At 43.5% G+C, this 20,591-nt stretch overlaps 1 protein-coding gene across 5 annotated transcripts in view; it reads left to right on the plus strand.

Annotated features, from left to right (window-relative positions):
* Window positions 1–20,591, plus strand: part of ATP10B (ATPase phospholipid transporting 10B (putative)) — a 310,708-nt gene that overhangs the window by 247,944 nt on the left and 42,173 nt on the right. For all 5 annotated transcript variants that reach the window (XM_019478644.2, XM_014597506.3, XM_059733475.1 and 2 more), the window contains 4 exons: window positions 267–471; window positions 5,705–5,790; window positions 10,578–10,684; window positions 19,542–19,673. In XM_019478644.2, the coding sequence (XP_019334189.1) occupies window positions 267–471; window positions 5,705–5,790; window positions 10,578–10,684; window positions 19,542–19,673 (530 nt within the window). The remainder of the gene's footprint in view (window positions 1–266; window positions 472–5,704; window positions 5,791–10,577; window positions 10,685–19,541; window positions 19,674–20,591) is intronic.

Raw genomic sequence — 20,591 nt, forward strand, 5'->3', positions numbered from 1 at the left:
TCCAGCTGTAAACTGAGTGTTGCATGGGGCAGTGCAAGTATCTAAGATGACTATTACCATAGTGTTTTGCTTCAGTCAAATATTTTCATATAAATGATATGCAACTTCCTTTCCAGTGCCGAATGTAAGACTTGGGATCTCTGGCTGTACAGTAACCAACAATCTGAAGTATGGAACAGCCCCATTTTCTTTCTTGAAGAACCAGTAGCTAATGCCTTCTATCCCTAATGTGCTCATTCACCTGCCACTCTTTTCTAACCCAACAGGAAAGAACAGGCCTATGTTGAGACGTGCTGGAAAGACGTGCGAGTGGGAGACTTTGTACAGCTGCAGTGTAATGAGACCATCCCAGCTGATATCCTGCTACTGTACTCCTCTGATCAGAATGGAACCTGTCACTTAGAGACTGCCAACCTTGATGGGGAGACCAATTTAAAACAAAGACAGGTGGTGACAGGATTCTTCCATCAGGTAAGCATATTGGAAAATATAACCAGAGGATATTAATTGCAGCCTACCTCTATTTGCATGACGACTAGTTGCTAGTGTGACATGTTAGATAAGAATGTTCTGAGAGGCTTAATTACCTCTTCTTCAACCTAGGCCATGTACAAGCATTCATTTCTAGTGGTGGAAAACTCCCACTGCTAGAAATGATTCCAGGAGAGGGAACAGTACAGATGTTCTGTCTGCAACTGCCCTCTCTTCCCTGCTCTTCACACCTTCTCACGAGTGTGGACTGATTCTGGTCTGGGGAAAGCATGAACAATTCCAGTCTTCCTGTTCCCAGTGGGGAATGGAACAGCAGGACTGGAGCAGCAGGACAAAGCCTTGTACCCACTTCTCACACTGGGGACACCAGAGCGAGAAGCAAGCAGGGCGCTCACATCACTGCTCTCTACTCGGGTCCCAAGAGCTGAGCAGAGGGAGCAGTAGAGGAAACCCCCCGTCTGCTTCTCACTCTATGGACTCCAGAGTAAGAAGCAGTTGGTGAGCAGGTGGCAGCTGCTGCTCTCCTTTTCCCTCCTGGTCTATGGGAGGGGCTCAAGCAGCTGCTCCTCACAGTCCCTAGAAGACACAGGAGCCTTCCTCCACAGCTTGGCTCCTCTTGGTCCCCAGGAAGCATTAAACTGTGGAAAAGTGTACAGACATTCAGTCTTTCAGGAAAAGCTGTCCCAGAAGCAATTTCTATCTGGTTGTAGTCAAGTTATGGCTGTCCCAGAACAACCTTTTTTGTTCTGGGAGAAAAAGCTGGAATGTTTGTATGCCTGTGGTTTCTTTCAGCAGAGCAACAGTTCTCCCAGTAGAACTGAATGTCTGTATAAGGTATAGCTGCAGAGTAGGGGTGTGTGAAGCAGGCCCTATTTGATTCACATTTGGATACAGCCCAAATCAGGGACAGAGATTCGATTCATTGATTCGGATCACTCTCCCTGATTCGATTCGGACGAATCCAAATCTGAAGATTTGATGCTTATTCAGATAATTAGCGATTCGGACATAGAAACAGCTTTCAAGTTTTTTCTACATACCTCGAGGTACCAGCATGGCTTGTGAATGCTCTCAGCTTCTGGTCCACTTCCGGGTTTGCTGCCGAGTGCGCTGGGGAGCCCCCGTGCTCCTGTGGGGCACTCCATGTGCCACCGCAGCACAGCATTCATGAGCTACCAGCTACCTAGAGGTATGTAGACAAAACATTTAAAGCTGTGTCTATGTCTGAATCGCCGAATCTTTCCAAATGTCTCCAAATCGATTCGGAGGGTTCCGATTTGATTCAGAGAAATTAAAGGGTCTCCTGATTTGATTTGGATTCAGAGTTTTGGCCATCAAATTGGGCCGAATCTCCACCGAATCGAATCAGGGACCAAAGCTTCGCACAGCCCTACTGCAGAGACAAGCCATCCATTGGCATGAATGCACTGCATAATAAATTGGGCCTTTGGCGCACATTAACTTAATGGCATAATGGGATCTGATCCCTAATCCCAACAATTGCACCTTCTGCCATACATATATGCCAGGATGCACAATCAGATCCCAATAATGCCATTATTACTTGCCAGTGCCAGGGGATCCTGGAACTATGATTGTGGGACCACACAGGGGCTAGTCCCAGAGCCTCAACATTAAGCTGGCATCAGGCTGCATGGTGAGGACCCTGTCACCTGTTCATTTGAAGAAATAATGGAAACCATCCATAAAATTATTACATGTATTTTGTGGAATAGTTTTGTGGCTTATTTCCCATTTTATTGTGACATTAATTGCCTGAATGTGTGGCCAGGTTACTGTTTAAGATGTGATTGACTAGTTAATCACATCATAAATGTAACTTCTGCCAGGTGTCTAGTACTATGATAACCAATTTTTTGGGGGGGGGCCGGTGGCAGGGGAGACAACTGGAGACATGTAATACTGAGGAACACTAAATGTTTGCCTTCCCAAGACAGTAGTGCCTTTCAGGAAATGAATTTGTCTTCCTATACATTTGGGTGCCTGAAACTACAGCACCTATTTTCCAATGTTCAAAGAATTCCATCGCCTACAGATTGTATCATGGAGCATAGAATATGGAAGACAGGTAACAGAGGAACTGCTTTCTTTTTAGTTAAGAAATAGAGTTAATAATACCTTTTCCAATTCCAATTTCTGCCAGACAAAATAAATACCTGTTTCTGTATTGATGTTCAGTGCATCTCACACTTCATTCCCAATCAACCACCTGCAAGACTGGCTTGTGTGTTTAAGTGACAATGCAACAGCTTGAGATAGATTAACTAGTTAATAGTTCTTCGGCTTATTAATTTGAAACTAAATCATGAAAGGCTTTAGTTGAAAGTACAGTGTGTACTTGTGTAGGTAATTATAATAGATTTAAATATGAAAAGTTAACTAAAATTAAAAATTTTCTATCTTTAGATAGCAGGTTGAATGATGGCAGTGATACAATTAAAACATCAATGCTGACTTTTTTGTATAGTTCAAATTTCTTTTTCGTGAGCTATTGATTGTATGTTCCTCAGGAGTCATCCTTTGATAAATCTCAAAATTATGAGGAAGTGATGTTAGAGTTGTATTCATACTCTTAAATAACTTTTCAAGCATACTAGTTATGGTTATCAAATAGAAAAAAATAAGTTTAATTAGCCACATCCAGAGTGAAACATCTTGCTTCAGTGAAACTATCATTGGAAATGGAGCAAAATATTAAAACATATAGACTATTCTCTGAATTACACAAATCTTTTTCTAGTTATTGCAAAGGGAAATTTAAATTAAGGTATAAAAATAGGAACAACTAGGGCAAAAATTTCCAAATGTTTATTTCTGCCACAACAGTTGATCAATTTAATTCCTTTCCAGTGGGGCTTCTTGTTTTAATGCAGTCCCAGTGGGTGTTGCAACTGTTTCATCCATCTTCCCCCCACCTCCCCGTTCAGTTTAGTGGAGACTTCAGATGAATTAGCAGCAACCAGAGCTGATCTGAGCAGGGTGCAAGGCCCCGCCCCCACCCTGATCCCACACACCCCAGATCCAAAAAAGCTGCCACTGCCATTGGCAGTGGCGGGGGGAAGTGGGGGGCAGATAGCGAGCAGCTGGGTGCGAAGCCAGAGGCAACAGTGCAGAGCCACTGAAGGTAATCAGAAATTCAGGCCATTGCATGTTGTTCCAGTAAGGAGGAAAAATCAGTGATAGGCATTTTGATCCGATTGTTTTTATTTAGAAGGAATGTGTAAAGTCTTGTTTCCTTGAGGACATAAGGAATCAAACAATATGAGAAACTGTCTTTGCTCAACTCCAAGCCTTTTTTTTTCAGAAAGCAGTTAGTCTGAAAAGCCTTCTTTTAGCTTTATATCAGGGTTATTCCACCAGTGCTTCTCAAGCTGCCTTTGTCACTCTGCTCCCTCTCTACATCTGTTTTTGAGCTCTTAATGTGCATGTGAGAAGTAACACATATACTCCTCCATAAGCAATGCCCAGTGAACCCTTTCAACCAGCATAATTCAAATTCCTGATTAACTTTTGAAGTGCTCTTGAATTGGATGATGACATATGCCCAAGTTCAGTTTAGAGACTGTTTTTATTTCATAAAGGTCACATCTACATGTGCATGAATGCACCTTTGCTACTGCACATTAAATTTAGTACCTCTAATATAAGGTACTACATAAATGCACAGTAGTCACCACTAATGCACAGTAACAAAAGTGCACAATCTGTTTGTGACACTTAACATGCAGTAGACTGATTCTACTGAGCATTAGCATGGTTTTTGCTGTGATATGCTAATACACAGTAGAATTAGTCTACCACACATTAAGGGTCTCATGTAGATGCACCCAAAGGGGCTTAACTAGTTCTTATAGCTATTTTAAATGAGGGCTGACAGTTGCATCCAACCCAACATTTTCTTCAGTTAATTCTACTATGTATTAACACATTACTGGGAATTAACTTACTTCCATGTGGAACTATAATAATATCCTTTGTGGATGTGTAACCCAGGACTGTTATGGAAAATGAGAGGAAAAAACTATTGTGCCAGAAGAGAGTTCATATTTTTCCTCATCTGGCTCATGCCATATTGGTATGTTGCTGAAAACTACCTCCTTATGAAAGCATATTTCATGGCTAAAGGATTGCATTCCATTTAAACTGAAGTTAAATATAATTTTTACAGATTTGATTAAGTTAAATGCTTTCTGAATTCCCATGTTTTAATTTCAGGTAAAGGGGACTTAGAGGAGGATGAACTATAAAACGTGTATGAGTCAAACAATAATTAAGTTAATCCATCATGCTAGAATTCTGATTTTTCTGAGGTTGTACTTATATCTGATGTTCCTAGCATGTCTTGCTGATCATTGTAAACATGTCTTGTGAACACATTGCTAGATATCTGTTAAAAGGGTAAATCAACAGAATTAGGACTGGTGCCCCTAAAAGACAAAGGCGCCAATGTTAAAAATGTATAAACCTATCAAGTGTAAAGATGAACTGACCTTATTAAGACAGTGCGTTGCACCAGGAAGATAGTAATGGGATATTCCAAAGGGAGAAGCAGAATGTCCAAATGGACTTTCAACTAAGTATCTCAACATTTTTTATCAATATTTATTATTCTTATTTTATGTGAGGGTAGTAAGTATGGCCCTCACTGTTTTGTAGGTAGTTAAATCATCCACAGTGATATTAAGTAGCTACCTCAAGGTCACATACCAAGACTCTAGAAGAGCTCGGAATGGAACCTAGGGACATTGATTCCAAGCCCCATACTATAAAACTTAGACATCACTCAAACTCTAAGGTTTCATTGAAAATCAAAACAAACTCTGAGAGACTACAAACAAAATTAAGGCCAACTTGTACCTTTTTGATGTATCCACTATTCAACAAGAGTACTATACAAATCCAAGGACAACATTTTTTCTGTATAGAGGACTAAAAAATAAAAACTAGACATCTCTGTACAGTGTAGGCAGGGAACTTGTTCCCCACTCTTTCCCAGGACTCTTTATTTTTTAGCAGTGTAATGGGGTTGCCAAGATTGTTATTTTAGATTTAATATTATATGACCCACCAAGTAAAGGTTTGCCTGTATTGGTTATCTTGAAATCTTTGACTGCAGTTAGCCATTTTTATTTTATATTTTTAAAGAGTTTTTAGACACCCTAATAACCCTGAAATGTATTTTCTTTTGCAGAGCTCTGAGTTTCATCCAGAATTTTTCCAAAATACCATAGTCTGTGAGATGCCAAATAATGATCTCAATAAATTCAAAGGTTACGTGTAAGTATTTGCTATAATGAGCTTTCTATAATTGTCATTAGATCACTTCTGAACTTAAAAGTATCATTAAAAAACCCTAAGTATGTTGCAGAAACTGTATCACCATATACTTGAGCTGAGATGTCTAAGGCCAGCATACCTGGAGTTTCAGTTTGTGGTCTGAGACCAAATCAAGGTTAATTTTCAGGCTTGGAGTCTATACATGTCGACACGACATGAGTTGCTTTCATGAAGTTTTCAGATATCTCTAAGCCCAGTACCCTTTTAAAACTGGCCTCAAACCCAACACTGTAAGAACCAGTTTGGGTTGGATTTAAGTTTACAATATCCCTCCCAGAGTTCAGAGACCTTCAAGTGCTGTTTTGTTTTTCTGCAAGGTTCTGTTTTTTCTGACCACAGGGAAGAAAGATGTCATGAATGAACTAATTTTGCTTGATTTTGCACTTGTAGTAATTCCACAGAAGTCAACAGTTATATTAATGCAAAAGTATAAATTTACTAGTGTAAACCAGTATAAGTGAGGCAAGAATCAAGAAGACCTGAAGAAGAATGCCTTGCTTTTGAGAGCTTATCTAAGGGCCTTGTTACACTTTATGCTGTAAGCTTCCCAAATATTAATTCGATAGTGTTGTTCAGCTTAGTGGAGCAGTCACACCTTAAGGCAAAAAGCCATCTCTGACTGTCTTCATCTGCACAGCTATGACTTGCCACAAGAGGTTTGGTGAACAGATGCAAGACTAGAAGACTATGTAAAATGTTTCTTAGGCAGTTCCTGGCCAGCTGGCAGCCTGGACTGGGGCAGGCCAGGGGGGCAGGCTCTAGAGAAAAAAAGGATTGGGCCCCTCAGAGCTAAGGCACTGCCCAACTGGCTGGCGGTGGCACAGGGGAAAGCTCTGGTGAAAAAAGGATTGGGCTTGATCTCAAGGGGCCTGATCCTTTTTTTCTCTGGAGTTCATTACCCACACCATGACTGGCTTGCTAGGCATCGCCTGAGATTTGAGGGGTACGATCCTTTTTTTCTTCAGAGTTTGTCCCCCCGTGCCACCAGCAGCAGGAGCAACGAGCTGGTCCAAGAACTGGCAGGAGGCATCAGGACCACCAGGCATTCTGGGGCTTCAACACTCACTCCACCCAATGCCCAGGGGTTGAGGCACCATGCCTGGCCCCACTGCACTCCAGCGTCCCTGCTTACTCAAGAGGGGCCATAGCATCCTGGGAGACTGCAGGATACTGCCCTAGAGTGGCATAACTTTAAGCCAAATAACTAGTGCTTTAAGCCACTTAAAGGTGTTAATGTCCAGCCAATCCAGGGGTTATGAGCTCAAAAAGCCACTTAAGTTTGCTGTGTAACAAGGCCCTAACTCTCTCAACTATGCAGTAGGCCAATAGAGAATGTCACCCTAAGGGATTCTTCCTTCTCAAAAGAATCAGGCTCACTATCCCTAATGTATTCTTTCCTTTTGTAGAACAGGAAAGGGAGATGCACACAATTGTTCTCTCTAGGGGAGCAATGAGAATATTAAAATATTCTCATTGCTCCATATATTAAAATATGTGGAATACAGAGAGATTTTCATATGTGAGGTAGTCAATGTGCTTGTCTGATCATATAAATGTAGTCTAATACGGTCTCAAAGGGTGTCTGTACCCATGCCCTGGGGTGGGGGGTGGGGCATTTTAAGTAAAGCAGCTCTCAGGAGCCACTCTAACTAAAATGTCCATAGTATCTCATGTATTCAGCATCCCTTGTTTCAAAGCAGGGGTGCTTTAACTAAAGCTTGTTCACAAACTTTAATTAAAGTGCCCCCACCACCATTTTGAAACCTGGAACACTGAATACACGAGACACTGCTGCACACTGAAGCCTTCTGATTAACCGAGTCTGCTCCAACGTGTTCTAATGAGAACACGTTGGAGCACATGTAAATGTGCCCAAAGATAAACCCAGTGTAGGACTGATCAGGAAGATGGATGCATCAAGACATCTTGAATTTATATGAGTCTCTGATTGCCGTTTTGCCCTCTTAAGACCATTTGCCTGCCATGTAAATTGCAGAAGGTCTCTAACATAGTCTGCTGTAACATGGCACAAAGCAACTTCCATAAAATTCAGGGGATACAAAGGTGAGTTGCATGAGACTTGAGTTCTTCCTTCTTGTTTTACTGTCAGTTGCATCAGTTTAGAACCCATATGGAGCCACTTTTACATTGATATTCAAACATCACCTTTTGTTTGAATAAATGGGGGTGTTATCCAGTATAAACTAAATGTTCTAGGAGGTATGTACCTGCAGTAAAATAATACAATGCTGCCAGGTTACATTTTCCCTTTATAGTTATTCCCTCTATAGTTATTCTTTTGTTCTCACTATAAAACTATAAGGACTCTGAAGGACTGACTCTATTAAAATTGTGCGTGTGACCTTAGACATTCCTGCTTGACTTGTTTGAAAACAAGGACTGAATTCCTTGGATTGAATCCAGGTCAGAGGGACATAGGGAGGCTTATATTTTATAATTTCGCCGAGGCCTTATCTAAACTCCTAAACAAAGAAACAATATTGTTTTGGGGTTTTTTCCACTTCAGTGTATTAGCAAAGATGTTTTAACTGACACGAATATCTAACACATCTTCAGTTTTGAGGCAATTACATTTTATTGCACCATAAACTGTTTCATGTACAAGCCATATTTAGGGTATGTCTACATCTCAGCAACAGTCTGTCCTGTCAAGGATGTTTCCAAGCCTGCCCTACCACTCACTCCCTCTTGCAGGCTTCATATCTATTAGGCTGCTATGGGATCTTCCCCAGTGGCCATTTTCAAGCATGCTGGAGACCCAGGTCTTGACAGCAACTGCAGGTGATGATCTAGAACAGTCTCACCAAAGTATTTCTGGGTGTAGAGTGTGCACGCAGGAACAGATTGTCAAGGCATGGTCATAAGCCTCCCAGCTGGGAACATTTCCCTCACTCTGACCCTCATCATGGCTTCATATTGCAATCTAGAAGTTTTACTTCTCTGGCTAATTCATGAAATTTAACATTAAGCCATATTCCAATAGTCCTGATGTGAACCTATATTTTACAGGACATAAGCACACCAGCCTTCTGCTTGGTGCCAAGCCACATGGCTGGCAGCTTCTTCAGTCATGTGGAATGGGAAGTTCTTCAGCTGGCCAATGCTGGCTCCAGGACCCCTAGCCTGACCCCAGGGGCCCCTGCCAGCTGCTGCATGATCCCTGGGCACTGTGCCCCACCACTGCAGACATGTGCCAGGCAACACTGTCCCGCCAGACCCCAGCTCTGCCTCCCAGGGCTTCTGCCAGTTGCTGTGTGCCCCCTGGGCACCATACCCCACTGCTGGGGGCATGTGCTGGGTGCTGCAACCCCCTGGATCCTGGCTCTGACCTGCAGGGCCCCACCCAGCTGCTGCCTGCCACCTGGGCACTGTGCCGCACTGCTGGGGGCATGTGCCAGGCACTGCAGCCCCCCAGATTCCAGTTTCAACCCCCAAGAACAGTGCCAGGTAAAGCCTACCTCCCAGGTACCGTGCCTCATGCCAGCAGACACATGCTGCCCAACATTGCCACCCTGAGCCCCAGCCTGACTTCCCAAGGCCCCTGCCAGCACAAGACTGCCCTCCATACCTCCTTCCCTGCCAACCTGAAGCTGCCCTCCTGTCTCGCCTGCCAGCTCAGGGCTACCCCTGGAGCTCTCTTCCAGTCTAAGGCTGCCCCCCTGTGCCCCTTCCAGCCTGGTGCTGGCACCTAGGAAGCTGCTTCTGGAGCCTGGATCTCTCCCTGGCTGCTGCAGAGGGGTAGATCAGGGTAAGACCAGCACTGAACTAAGCTGCTCCTGTCCGGCTCAGTTTGCTCCCAATTCAAATGCATATGTAGATGTGTGCCTGGGAGCAGTTTAATGCACCTGTATTTACTACACAGTCAATTCAGAGATATTAATTGTATGTTTAGACATGCCAACTGAGGCTAAAATCCAGCAGTAGTAAATGAAAATCACAAATACTTGGAAACCTCATTTGATCCTGACTTTTAAGATAGCAATACATGCCACACTGTTAAAATCAACCCACATCATAAGGCCAGGCTTTGGGAATGACCTCAGGAAGGAACCTCATTTTGTGTGTATCAAACTTGCAAAGATACTGATGCCTTCAGTGTCAGGGGCCACGTGATAAATTGATGGAGTACCTCCCTAATGATTTGCTTGCTGAAAAAAAATCAAGGCTTTACTAGCAATCAGGTCTGTCCTATGAAAAGGGATCCTAAGTTGTGAGTCTGGGAAGGGAAATAATGTTGGGTCTAGAGATAGTGAAACTCTTGCCTTGCATGTGGATCTTCCCTGAGATAATAACTGTGAATATTGTCCTTAAATGCTAATGTTGAGTCTGTTAACCTAAATCTGAAGGAGAACACCTGTGAGTGTTCCTCAATAAATCCATCTGAATCCTGGTTTAAATTGTATAACCGTCTTATCTGCACAGATGCTAAAATGTATCTATCAGGCAAAGAACACAATCAAAAAGGGTATCCTATGAATGACTCCGGTTTCAGTCTTGACAATATCTCCATACTAGTTGGTTTTAATAGGTGCCCAGACTTCTGGATACATCCTCTTAGGCCGGGTTTGGATTGGGGCCAAATAAAGTGAAATATTTTTTTCAGTCCTTACAACTCTGGAATTCCATCCCAAGAACAAATAATTACATATTAGATATGTATGAGAATAAAAAAGGGATATTGCATCATTTATTTTCCTTCTTTGCAGGGAGCAGCCTGATAGCAAAAAGATTGGTTTTAGCAGCGAAAACCTTTTGCTTCGTGGATGTACAATCAGAAACACTGAAGTCGCAATAGGAATTGTTATCTATGCAGGTAAAAAAAATACTTTTCATCTAGCTAAGTTTGTCTTTGGATAACTTCAAGTGAATATGTATAGTCTAACACTGAGCCATAATCTTGTATTTTGCTTTAAGAAGTAGTAGTCCACAGGCAAAATGTAGCTTGCTAAAATGGAGGCACTGGCCATTTATTTCTAAAGTTGCTGTATCATTCAACTCAGTCCCTGGTGCCTAATAGTAAATAAGCAGATGATTTGACTTGTCAGCTGAATTTTGATGTCCTGCAGCAGTAGAGTGAAGAAAAGATAAAATGCTGTGTTCCATATCCCATCTCATTCCTTAGCTTCTCTTATTCCTTGGAGTCTCACAACAGCAGAGACTCCCTATGCCTGAAGAAGGGTGATTGCTCCCAAAAGCTTGCTAAGAACCAAAAATCCATATCCCATCTCTGAATTCAGAATAGCAAGTAAGCAGGGCCACATAGAGAAATAACTTTTATTTATACAAATACGTATACTAACTGTGAAGACATTGGTACCCAGATCTGCAGCAGAAACCATAAGGTGCATAGGTGCTGTTAGGCCTGCTCTTTCTGAGCTAAAAGCTGGTGCATCAGAAGTGATTCTCCTGAGCTCTAGAGAAACAGTAACTGCTTACCCCACAGACTTACTGACCTTTTGTGACACCATTCACCTCCTGAGTTATTCATTTATGTCTCTGGCTCTCTCTCTTTGTGTTGGTGGGCTGTGTTCTTTTCTAGCACAGATTACCAAACTCCATTACTTCCCTCCTAGAAATCACTTAAAAAAAATAGCAGGGAGCCATTCCCACTGAAGTTCTTTTAGGAACCGGAGTCCAATTTTTCATGTTTAGCCCAGTCAATTCTCAGTATGGTCCTCTGGCCACTTGTACAGACTTTACATTTCTTCTCATCGCTGGTCTCTTCACTGCTTACTCCACTAATCATGAAGGTTACAGTCTCAAGTTCATTCTTGAATCACAGTGACTTTGACCCAAGCATGTCTTCAATATGATTTTTCAGCTGAGGCCTAACTGTTAATGTCAGTGTAAAAGTTGATTCCCTTTTTCTTCTAAAATTAGATTCACCTGAGCCAGCACTTGTTTCATTTCTGGGACTCATTGACATTGATTATACTTTAGCTTTCAATCATGATCCATAACCTTTTCTGAGCCACTCTTAGCAGTCACATTATATAACGGCACATTTTCCATTTGTATAAGTCTATTACCCCTTAAACTTCCTTTTTAATAGAGGCTTCTGCCTCATGGAGCAGTCTTTTTGTGTGATTGCTTAGCCTTCATGACACATGTGGCTGCACTTTTCATGTCTGTGTAAATGACTAACTGTGAGGCAGCTGTGCTAAGAGTAAAGTGCACGCAGGTCTTTTTGCAGAAGCTTTGGGCTAGACCAGGGGTGCTCAGCCACCAGCTTATGGGTCAAATGCAGCCTGCAGAGCCATCACATCTGGCCTGCATGGCTCCCCAGGGGTCAGGAATTTGGCAGAAGAGAGCAGTGGCCATTAGAACCATAGACTTGTACAAAATTAGGGTTGAAAGGGACTTCAGGAGCTCATCTAGTTCAACCTCCTGCTCAAAACAGAACCAACTGTATCATCCCAGCCAAGACTTTGTCTAGCAGGGTTTTATAAACCCCAAGGATGAAGATTCCTCAATCTCTACGGGTAACCTGTTCCAGTGCTTTACTACCCTCTTAGTGAGAAAGTTTTTCCTAATATCCAACCTAAATTATCTTGCTGCAACTCAAGACCATTGCTTCTTGTTCTGTCATCTTCCATGACTGAAAACAGTCTAGTCCCATCCTCTGTGTAATGATCCTTCAGGTAGCTGAAGACTGCTATTAAATCCTGTCAGTCTTTTCTTCTGCAAACTAAATGAGCCCAGTTCTCTCAGCCTCTTCTTATAAGTCATGTGCCCCAACTCCCTAAACATTTTTGTTGACCTCTGCTGGATTCTCTTCAATTTGTCTGCATCCTTCCTGTCGTGGGGGGTCCAAACTGGACACAGTACTCCAGATGTGTCCTTGCCAGTGCCAAATAGAGTAATCACTTCCCTCAATTTGCTAGCAGTGCTCCTATTAATGCAGCCCAGTATGCCATTAGTCTTCTTTGCAACAAGGGCACACTTCTGGCTCATATTCAGCTTATTGTCCACTGTAACCACCCGGGTCCCTTTCTGCAGAGCTGCTGCTTAGCCACTCAGTTCCCAGCCTGTACAGGAGCATGGGGATGTTCCGTCCTAAGTGCAGGACTTTACATTTCTCCTTGTTGAACCTTATGAGATTTCTTTTAGTCCAATCTCTGATTTGTTGAGGTCTCTCTGAATCCTAGCCCTATCCTCCAGTATATCTACTACTTCCCCCCCAGCTTGGTGTCATCCACAAACTTCCTGAGAGTGCGCTCAGTCCCATCTTCCAGGTCATTGATGAAGATATTGAATAAAACTAACCCCAGGGCCAGTCCCTGGGGCACTCCACTTGATACCGGCTGCCAAATAGATGTCAAACCATTGACTACTATCCCCTGAGCCCAATGATCCAGCCAATATTCTATCTACCTTTTAGACCATTCATCTAATCCATACTTCCTTAGCTTGCTTGCAAGAATGTTGTGAGAGACCATATTAGAAGCCTTGCTGTAGTCAAGATATATCTTGTCCACTGGGGCTGTGCAAAGCTTCAATCCCTAGTTCGATTTGCCAGAGATTCAGCCCAATTTGATAGCCAAATCTCCAAGGTGGATAAAGTGTCCCACAGGAGTGCAAGGGGCTCCCCAGCACACTCAGCAGCAGACCCAGAAGTGGACCAGAAGCACTTTTGGTCCACTTCTGGGTCCTCCAGGGAGCACACCGGGGTCCCCCTCCATTGCCCCTTCCCCTGGTTCAGCAACTGGTGCCTCCTTGGTCTGGGGGGGGCCCTCAGCATGCTCCCCAGCAGACCCAGAAGTGGACCAGAAATAGTTCTAGTCCACTTCTGGGTTCACCACCAAGCACACCGGGGGGGGGTGCCCATGCTCCTGTAGGATGCTCCGTCTGCCCCACCATCGCAGCATTCATGAGCTGCACCTGGTACCTCGAGATATGAAGAAAAAACATTTAAAGTTGTGTCTATGGCTGAATCAGGATCAAATCTTCAGATTCAGATTCAGCTGAATGAATTGGGGACAGTGATACAAATCAACTAATCAAATCACTGTCCCTGATTCAAGCCAAATCCAAATTGAACACAGCCCATTTCACATGCCCCTAATGTCCACTGCTCTTCCCACATCCACAAAGCCAATTATCTCACGTGCTTAGAAATGAATTCCTTGAGGAACTGTTCCATGATTTTTCCAGGGACTGAGGTGAGCAGTAGGTCAGGAAGACCATGGCCCCTGGTTGGCCTCTTCAACACTCTCCAAAAACTTCCTGGATTGCCTGTGCACTGCTGTATTGCCCTCCCAGCAGATGCCAGGGTGATTGAAGCAGCAACATACCATGGGTCTCTGGCACCTGGGGGCCAATACTTGCAATTGCGCACCCCCCCATCTGTGGCCGACCGCTGAATGGGGGGGGGGGGGCTCCCTCAGTGGCCAATAGCTGAGCCCAGAAACACTGGTGGTGGAACCAGAAGTGCTGGCAGTGAAACTGGAAGTGCCAGCAGAGGACCAAGCACCCTCTAGAGGGCCCAGCCAGTGCCCCCTCCACCGAGGCTGGCACCCATGGCCTCCCCCTCACCCCCTCCATTGGTATGCCACTGGATTGAAGTCTTCCATGATAATCAGGGCCTGTGATTAGGAAACTTCAGTTAGCTGTTTAAAGGAAGCCTCATCTACCTTGTCTGGTGGTCTGTAGCAGGCACCCACTGCATCATCACCCTTGTTGATCTGCCCTCTGACCCTAACCCAAAGACTTCCAACAAGCCTATCTCTAATTTCATGCTGGACCATGAGCAATCATACAACTCCTTTACATTAAGTACAACTACTCCTCCTCTTCTCCCCTCCCTGTCCTTCCTGAACAGTTTATAGTCATCTATGACAATGCTCCAGTCATGTGAGCTATTCCACCAAGTCTCTGTTATTCCACTCACATCCTAGTTTAGTGACTGTGTGAGGACTTCCAGTTTCTCCTGGTAGTTTCCCAGGCATTCCATGTTAATGCAGCCACCCTCCGGTCTGCCAAATTCCCAAGCCCCACATGCCCAGTTGGTGCAAGGCCAGGCGGTAACCCCTTCCCCTGTGGGGGCCACCTCCCACCCTGGCTTCTGGATCCAAGTTGAGACACAGTCCCCACCCTCCCTTTGGGGCTGGGTTGGAGCCTGGCCATGCCACTTTCCCTTTCTGTAGGGCCAGGTCAAGCTCCTTTCCCCAGCAGGACTATGTTGAGGCTAGCTTGCCCCTGCCCCCCTCCACATGGCTAGATAGTAGGGATGTGCAAAGCAGGCCATATTCAGTTCAGATTCAGCCTGATTCAGGGGACAGTGATTCAATTTGTGGATTCAGATCATTGGGCCAGTTAGACTTGGTCACATCCGAATCTAAAGATGTAATACTGATAGACAGAATCAGTGATTCGGCCATAGACACAGCTTTAAATGTTTTTTCTACATACCTCGAGGTACCAGGAGCATTGGAAGGGCTCCCTCATGCTCAGCGGTGGACCTGGAAGTGGACCAGAAGTATTTTCAGTCCATTTCTGGGTTCACCACCGAGTGCACGGGGGACCCGCCTCCCACCCCCTGCACCTCCCCAGCTTGGTAATCAGCTGTGGGAGGACCCCAGGTGTCACAGGCCAGCTGGGCACTGTGAGTATATCAATTTAGCCACTAGGCTATTTGGTTCGGGATTGAGGAGGCAGAGTTGGGAGTAAAGCAATGGCAAGTTTATTATAGCTTACACACACACAACAGTTAACAAAAAGATAAATGCAATAAGCAAATAATGCAGTATTAAAGAGCTAATAGTAAATAATAACAACAGATAAATAGATCAATCTCTCACAGGCTAGCAGGGCACTGTGAGGGTATCAGCCACTGGCTGTTTAAAACAACAAATAGACATGGGTTGGCAACTTATCGATAGTCCCTCAATGCCAGGTGCGCGCCAGGTGATTTCAGCAAAGTCAGGCATCCCTGATCGACACTGTCCGAGGGATTACCAGGGAAGATCCCTTGATCAGGATCCAATCCTCACTCACACCGGAAGTCCGGAGTCCGGGCTTGGAACAGCAATTACCATCCTATTCCCTCCTTCCTGTTGGTCACCTGACGCACACGCTTTTTATACCTAGTTTTATGCTAATCTGTTGGTTTTAGAGCCATTCACAATTTTGTTCTCTAGCTGTTACCCTATGGGATTAAAAGGTGTTAAAAATTATTATAAAAGGTTACTACCCAGATTTGGGTTTATCCAATAAGCAAATTGCAACACAGCATCTTTAGGTTTGAAATTAACATTACTCTGCCTAACTCCAACCCCTTTAAAACTCTCTGACTACGCTTTTTTGAAATGTGCTTTCCTGGAATGTGCTGGGTAGGCCAGACAGTTGAATCCAGTTTTTATTATCATCAAGGCTAAATTCTGAGCAAGAAAAAACCATTAAGTTGGCTAATCTTACAACTATAGCTGTCTTTGAGGCCTAGTTAGTTCCACAAACAGTTACAAGTTACATTTGCGGGTTACAAAAATACAAGCTTTATATTAGACAAAAATTCCAAATGGCTCTAAGAAGCACATGTTTATTGCTTATTAATTTCTATGGTTCTGGCCGTCACACCCAGGCGCCCCCTCAGACCCAGGAGACACCAGTCGCTGGGCTGGGGAGTGGGGGAGGGTCCCCTGCACACTCTGCGGCAAATAGTACCCACTCTACCAAATAATACCCACTAAGCACTAGATTGGGAGCACCAACTTGATCCTGCCTGCGGACAGACCAGGTACTACCAATCTGGCCCGCTAGACCAAAGGACTAGACCATGAGATGTGCTATTCTGATAACAATGGTGAGATGCAACCTGAGTGGAGTGCCCCCACAACTGAGAAGATAGTGGAAGGAAGAACAGAGACTTCACCCCAGTGGCTAAGAAGAATGGAGGATGGATTCCTCGTCTGTCCAATGGCTAGAAAGTAAGAGAAATCAATACTTGTTTGCCATACCCAGGACATAAATGACATATTGAGCTAAACAGTATATATGGAAGGGTCAAAGAGTAGTGGAATTTACTTTAGCTAGTTTTACTTGGTCTCTAGCTTATTGTTTTAGCCTGCCACAAGGTGATGTCTGCATTCAACCTGTGTGAATGGATAATTTTGAATTTAATCTTGATTAAAAAACCAAAAAAAAAATGTTTAGCTTAAAATGTTGTGTTTGATCCCAAATAAAACATTATGCTAAACTAAAGTTCCCCTTGCCCCCCTGTGAACCAGCCAGCCCTCCCCAACCCTGCATCCCACAAGCCACTCTGGGTGCCACTAGATTTATTAACATTTTTCACTGCCAGAGCTGAGGAAGTAAGTATCAGTCAGGGCAAGGGCAGGAGGGATGAGGGAGTCTGGTCACTGGGAGGGTTGGGGGGGGCTAAAAATATCCCCTGGTCACCCCACAAACCTCCCTCTCAACCCTGTGAGCTCCCTTAAACCCGTCAGACCCTCCTGAACCCCAACAATCCCCCATGGATCGAGCCTGTCCCCAAATACCCACAATCACTCCTGCAGATCCCATTTGCCCCCTGTTCCCCCCATAGACCCCTGATTTTCCCCCCACTGATTCCCCCAACCCTTGCCTGCTAGCCCTGTTCATCCTGACTTTACTTAAATGGATGGCCATTTTGAACACGGTGTAACATCCCATTAAGCTCCCCAAACATCTGCACTTAGCCTTTATCCCCAGGGAAGATGAATGAAGAAATAAACATACATGACATTATTTAATGCCCTGCAGGAAGTTATTCAGACATCACAATGAAGGGTAGAATATAAGAAAATGATTAGAATAGAAAAAGTGGGCTCTATTAGTAGGCTTTTAATACCAGTCCCTTATTTCCATTACAAATGTAGTAATTTGATTCTAATTTAATAAGCCTATTTTTTTCTGTCCTACTGTTTTGCTGGTACTTTACATTCACACAGTGAGAGCTAAATGACATTCAGATCTTTCATTGCAGGATCTGACACTCTGGATTTTCTTTATGTTAAAGCAGAAAATGTGGGTAGCAACTTCTAATTAAGCCAATTTAACCGCTGAGAAATATTAAGTAGTTTTAGAAATCAGTAGGACCACCTAATCAAGTGATTAATATTCTATAAAAATATAGATTGCTTACTTTACACCCATTTCATCTCAACTATATAGCAGTATGAAGAATATATCTTTCACCACAGTTTCAAATACTGGTGCAAACCTCCTTAGCCTGCTGACTTGGCTCTCTTTGCAGGAGTAAGATGTAGAGGACAGCTGAAATTGGTAATGTAACAGGTTTTTTTGTTATCTTTTCGACCCAGTTTCTAATACCTGAAACAGTTTACTCTAATGAAATGTTTACCTCCACCAAAAAGATGTATTTTGGACATTCTGGAAGAACTTTCTTTTTTGGAAATTTTCAGACTTCAGTCTTTCACTTCCTCCTTAATAGAATCAGGGTTGCCACCAATTAAGCACACTTGCCACTCTCATTCAGTACCAACCAAATGCCATGAATGAAGTAATATAGCCTCCATAAAGAAGCACTGAGAACATGTAAATAAGCACGCCTGAAAAGGACTGCCTAAAATTACCACTGCATACATACCAAGAGTTGCTTTACTGTAGCTACATTGCATGAAAGAGTGTGTCCCCTCAAAGTCGCTGTGTGTGGGCAGAGCATACACTGTTTGTGGCACTGTGGGGATCAGCCTGTAGGCGATGCAGACAAGTCCTTAGAATCTGTGTTTTGCGTTTGCATTAACGCATACCCTATCTGTGCATGTGTGTGTGTGTGTGTGTGTGCGTGCGCATGTGTTCATAGAAGCGTATGTGTATAGCTATAAATAAAAGGAAATATAACTATATTCATAGCTAAGGCTACACTATGATTTGCAATTTAAAGTAGGATGTGAACCTATCCACATTGTTTAATTGTGTGCTGTTAACTACAGATGTGCCTTAACTCTGCTAACGTAGTAGGTTTCTAGGCATAAGCAAAACTTTGATCATGGTGTAACCTTGTAAGCAATGCACAAATGTTTCAATTTAAGTTTAATTTTCAAAACAGCAGTTGGGATGCTATGTAACAGGCTAGGGACCCACAGCTGTGGTTTACAAGTGTCCTGCTATAATGTGTCTTCTATGCCTATGGTATTATAACCTGTTCCTTCCCAGCAAGTAATAGCAAGTATAGAAGACAGAAAAGCACTTATCCTTCTGCCATGCCCCTCCAGCTGTTGCACCACTTACTACTGAAACCTTCCACTAGGGCAGGGGTACTCAACCCCAGGCCTATGGGCCAGCCCCAGCCCTCAATACTGTGTAATCCAGCTCATGAGGCTGTTAGCTGTGGCATGTAGGGTGGGGCAGGGGTCCAATCCCAATGTCACAGGGCCCTGGAGCCTGATCCTGGTGTCCAGAGTCAGGCAGATGTGGCACAGAGCCCTGGAGCCTGATGCTGGGGTGGTGCAGGTTCCAATCTAGCCCATGGACCAGCCCTGTATCACTACTCTGACCTGCAGGGCCAAAAGATTGAGAGGCACTGCACTGGGGTATTCTTGGAGTCAAATGAAGATTGTGGAGGCACCAAGATATGACTATTAGACATGGTTCTTCTTTCTGACAAGGTTAGAAGCAGTGGGGGTTTTTTAAACTAATTAAATGAAACTGTTTCTATTTGTGTTTTGAAGGTCATGAAACGAAGGCCATGCTAAATAACAGTGGCCCTCGTTACAAACGCAGCAAGATAGAGCGACGGATGAACATGGATATTTTCTTCTGTGTGGGGCTCCTGTTCATTATGTGTCTGATTGGAGCACTTGGTATGCAATAACAATGCAAATCGCAGCTCAAATTTGATGTGCTGTTATATTTTGTGGTGATTTAAGGTTTGCTTTTATGAAGGATGTGAGTGATGTCAAAGTTGGTCTGAACAACCTTTACTCTGGCAAACCTCAACTTTCTTCATTCAAACTTCAGTGGTGAATTACAGGCAAATTGAAATTAAAATACCAAACCTGCATAATCCAGGTGTGAGAGGAAATTCTGCTCTGAGTAGAAATTTTTCAGGTCAGATTCATCTTTGATTCCAGTATGACTTGCTAGATTACTAATCACAGAAGCTGTTACCTTCATTACTTTGCAACACATTGCATGACAGGCTTCCTTCCAGTTTTGATTATCTATATTGTATCAATCAGCCCAGGTTCTTGAAATGTTGATGAAGAAAGTTTAAGTCTCAAGAGTTTTCCAGGAGCCACTGCTTTAGTGACTAGAAAGGCGGTGCTTCTTTTGTGGTCTCTAAGCATTTTCACTAAACTTGATCAGAGCCAACATTCCCAAAGTGCTGCTGCTGGGGTGGGATTTCATGCATGCAGAGTTGTATTGTACAGCACCTGTTAAGTTTTCTAGAGGTTGGCCTGGAGAATTGTTATGTGATAGACCAGAAAGCCATCAGAATAATACTTTTAGAAGTAAACGAGCATCAGAAAAGAGGAAACTACTTCAGTTGAACAATAAAACTGATGTAATCACTTCTTAATTTTTTTGCTTCATGTTGCAGTGGCTCATAAATGGGATTTCAATTTGACAATCAAGTTCTTCGTGAGAGACAGAGACTTTATTTTCATTGTTCCTAGGTCACTGTCCTACAGATCTAGAGACTTGTCTTTTGTCACACTGATGTGAATAGTAACTTCCTTTGATACAAGGCTTGATATGTGGTCCAAGATGCAAGAAGA

The sequence above is a fragment of the Alligator mississippiensis genome, chromosome 9, assembly GCF_030867095.1.
Source record: "Alligator mississippiensis isolate rAllMis1 chromosome 9, rAllMis1, whole genome shotgun sequence".
In the NCBI taxonomy this organism is placed as follows: domain Eukaryota; kingdom Metazoa; phylum Chordata; order Crocodylia; family Alligatoridae; genus Alligator; species Alligator mississippiensis.